This window comes from Hyperoodon ampullatus (assembly GCF_949752795.1).
Source record: "Hyperoodon ampullatus genome assembly, chromosome: X".
Lineage (NCBI taxonomy): Eukaryota > Metazoa > Chordata > Mammalia > Artiodactyla > Ziphiidae > Hyperoodon > Hyperoodon ampullatus.
The window spans coordinates 132,309,094-132,313,392 of NC_136913.1; the positions used below are offsets into that span (position 1 = coordinate 132,309,094).

Here is a 4,299-nt window from a genome sequence, read left to right on the forward strand (position 1 = left end):
AAATAGTAAACTAAAGAAGATATCTTTAAAATGTAAAAAAAAAAAAACCCTAAAAAACTCCTGGAAATCAATACATAAAAGACAAACAATCCAATAGGGAATTGTACAAATGACAAGAACATGGCATTCATGGAATAAGAATTATAAACAGCCAAATTGGTACTTGATATGATCTTATTTATGTAAAAAAAATTGTAAATGCAGGTTAGCATATCATAGGAAAAAATCTAGAAGAATACCCATAAAACTGCTCATAGTGGTTAGTACAGAGACATTATGAGAAAAAAATTTTTCAATTAATTTATTTAATTTTGGCTGCGTTTGGTCTTCGTTGCTGTGCGTTGCACAAGCAGGGGTCACACTTCGTTGCGGTGCACGGGCTTATTGCGGTGGTTTCTCTTGTTGCAGAGCATGGGCTCTAGGCGCGTGGGCTCAGTACTTGTGGCTTGTGGGCTCTAGAGCGCAGGCTCAGCAGTTGTGGCACACGGGCTTAGTTGCTCCGTGGCATGTGGGATCTTCCCAGACCAGGGCTCGTACCCGTGTCCACTGCATTGGCAGGCGGACTCTCAACCACTGTGCCACCAGGGAAGCCCTCTATGAGAAATTTTAACTTTCTAGTAATGCACCTTTATGTAAAGCATAAATGATTTTATTTCATTAGATTTTTTTTAACCATTTAAAAAATTGAAGTATAGTTCATTTACAGTGTTGTAGTCGTTTCAGGTGTATAGCAAAGTGATTCCATTACACACACACACATATTGTTATATATATATATATATATATATATATATATATATATATATTCTTTTTCAGATTCTTTTCCACTCTAGGTTATTACAAGATATTGAATATAGTTCCCTGTGCTATACAGTAGGTCCTTGTTGTTTATCTATTTTATATATAGTAGTGTGTATATGTTAATCCCAAACTCCTAATTTATCTCTCCCCCTCTCCCTCTGCTATCCTCTTTGGTAACCATAAGTTTGTTTTTTATGGCTGTGAGTCCATTTCTGTTTTGTAAGTAAGTTCATTTATATCATTTTTTCAAAGACTCCACATATAAGTGATATCATATGATATTTGTCTTTCTCTGTGTTACTTCACTTAGTATGCTAATCTGTAGGTCCATCCATGTTGCTGCAAATGGCATTATTTCCTTTTTTATGGCTGAGTAATATTCCATTGTATATATTACCACATCTTCTTTATCTGTTTATCTGTCAATGGACATTTAGGTTGTTTCCATGTCTTGGCTACTGTGAACAGTGCTGCTCTGAACATAGGGGTGCATGTATCTTTTTGAATCATAGTTTTGCCTGGATATATGCCCAGGAGTGGGATTGCTGGATCATATGGTAGTTCGATTTTTAGTTTTTTAAGGAACCTCCATACTGTTCTCCATAGTGGCTGCACCAATTTACATTCCCACCAACAGTGTAGGAGGGTTCCTTTTTCTCCACACCCTCTCCAGCATTTATTATTTGTAGACTTTGTTTTTATTTTTTGCTGCGTTGGGTCTCCATGGCTGTGCGTGGGCTTTCTCTAGTTGCGGCTGTTGGGGGCTACTCTTCGTTGCGGTGCGCGGGCGTCTCATTGCGCTGGCTTCTCTTGTTGTGGAGCACGGGCTTTAGGCGCACAGGCTTCAGTAGCTGTGGCACGTGGGCTCAGTAGTTGTGGTTCACGGGCTTGGTTGCTCTGTGGCATGTGGGATCTTTCTGGACCAGTGATTGAACCTGTGTCCCCTGCATTGGCAGGCGGATTCTCAACCACTGCGCCACTGGGGAAGTCCCTATTATTTGTAGACTTTTTAATGATGGCCATTCTGACTGGTGTGAGGTGATACCTCATTGTAGTTTTGATTTGCATTTCTCTAGTAATTAGCGATATTGAGCATCTTTTCATGGGCCTGTTGGCCATCTGCATGTCTTCTTTGGAGAAATGTCTACCTAAATGATTTTATAATAAGCATATATTGTAGTTGAAAAAAATAAAAAATCTCTAAGCGTCCAGAACTGTAAATACACAGTGATTCCAGTTTTGTTTCCCTGCTTTAAATGCACATGCACATACATTGGTAGTTCAAAAAGAAACCTGAAGGAAACCATGAAAATGTTCACAGTGTTTCTCTGTAGGCGGTGAGATTGTGAAGGGTATTTTTTTTTTGTCATTTTATGAGCTTCTGTAACTGCACAACTTATCCGATGACCATGTTTTATTTTCATAAATACAAAAAAACAATGTTTTAGAATAAAAAATGCAACAGAAATATTTGATCTTTGCTGGAATGGAGGAAAACCTGGCACACAAAATAAGATTCACCAAATGGACCATCTACACTAAATTTCAGAATCCTATGTAGTTGGATTCACTCCCAAAGCATCAGGTATGTGCCAGCCGCACTGTGGAGGAGTGTGGCCTTGTTTCGCATATGCCGTAGAGGATGGGGTTGAGCATAGGAGCGAGGACCACATCCAGCACAGAAAGAACCCGGTCTCTCAAGCCAGAGTGTGCAGAGCTGGGAAGGATGCAGCAGAGGACTGGAGTGATGTAGAAAATGCAGACCATGGTGATGTGAGCACCACAGGCAGAAAAGGCTCTTCTTCGGCCCTCAGCAGAGTGAATCCTGAAAACCGCAGCGACAACATGTATATAGGAGATCACAACCAGGGCACAAGGTGCAAGTGCCACCAGAAAACTGAAGAACAAGGCAAGTTCATTGGCCCACGTGGTGGAGCAAGAGAGTCTGAGCAGTGGAGGGAGGTCACAAAAGAAGTGGGTGATAAGGCGGGGTCCACAGCGCTTGAGTAGAGCTGCAAGAATGGTGTGGGTGAGTGCATTGGCCAAAGCAAGCAGGCAGGAGATTGAAGCCAGTCCTGTCCGAGTCCTTTGGCCCACGAGGACTAGGTAGTGCAGTGGCTGGCAGATGGCTGCGTAGTGGTCATAGGCCATGGCTGTGAGCAGGAAGCACTCCCAGGGAGCCAGGAAGTAGAGAAAGAATATCTGGGTAAGACTAGCATGACAAGGCATGACCCGCACTGGTGCCAGCAGATGAACTAGAACCTGAGGCACCGTGTTGGAGATATAGGCAGTATCCAGCAGCGAGAGGTTGGCCAGGAAGAAATACATGGGAGTGTGGAGTCAGAAGTTCCCAGCCACGGCCACTGTGTAGACCAGCAGAAAGATGGTGAAGGGCAAATGCCTCAACTCCTGTGTCCCATTCCCCAGCTGCATGAAACCACGCCCAGAAACTTGCACCTGTAGAGTCCAGCTCAGAGTCAGATGAGGGTTTTAAGTTTGGAGTTTCAATTTACAAAAGGGAGTGGTGGTGAGGGACAGAGACAAAGAAGGCAGGTTTCAGGCTTAAGGGAATAAAACTCAGAATTGGAAGAATGAAATTAGGCTCAGGAGACCAGCGGTAAAGTAGAGGCCAGGAGAATGGAAACCCCACCAGCCCTCACACCAAGAGGAGGTGCACAGACCTTGAAGTCACAGTGCACGCACATCCTATGAGAATATCAAAGTCAGTCCCTCAGAAACTTCTACCTGAGTAAGTGGCCCTGCGCCTTGTAATTACCTGAAATTGTCCCATCACCAACCCAACAGAACCCCTACTCAGGACCAGTGATGAGATCAAGATCAGGTCTCTCCTTCTCTTGCGCTGAACCTTTCAGTGCCTCCCATCTCACTCAGAGTCAAAGCCAAAGTCCTCCTCATGGGCTAGCAGACCCTCTGTGATATGCCCTCTCCTTTCCTCTCTGATCATCAGACAAGAGTTTCGTCAGCATCTTGTCCCATGTCACGTCTTCAGACCTACCTACAGCAGCAAACATCCTTGCCTATTTCCTGCCTTGGCGGAAGAGGGCTCTGCCCTTCTATCCAAGGCTAACTTCTCCAGCTGCTCTTCCTCTCAGTACTTGGCAATCCTTTTACATGTGAATGTACTAAATGCCACTAAATTGTTTACTTTAAAATGGTTTATTTTATGGTATGTCAATTTTGCCACAATAGAGAAGAAAGCAAATTAAAGACTTCTTTCAGACATATAAAAGCTGAATTATTGTCAGCAGAAAACCTGCACTACAAGAAATGTTAAAGAGAGTTCTCTTCAAGGAAGGATGACACCAGATGGGAATTTGGATCTACGTGAATGAATGACGAGTTCCAGAAATGGAAAATATGTAGGTAAATATAATTTTTTCTCATTCTAATATCTCTTTCAATCATAGTAAACTGTTTAAGCAAAAATATTAACAGCATAGTGTGCGGTTTATAACCAATGTAGACATGAAATGTACG

At 42.7% G+C, this 4,299-nt stretch overlaps 1 protein-coding gene across 1 annotated transcript in view; it reads right to left on the reverse strand.

Moving 5' to 3' along the window:
- Positions 1 to 2,382: 2,382 nt before the first annotated feature.
- LOC307069856 (olfactory receptor 3A1-like) overlaps positions 2,383 to 4,299 on the reverse strand; it is a gene marked incomplete at both ends in the record, with an annotated part of 4,884 nt that continues 2,967 nt past the window's right edge. The window contains one exon of the mRNA XM_079728157.1: positions 2,383 to 3,137. Within this exon, the coding sequence (XP_079584283.1) occupies positions 2,383 to 3,137 (755 nt within the window). The remainder of the gene's footprint in view (positions 3,138 to 4,299) is intronic.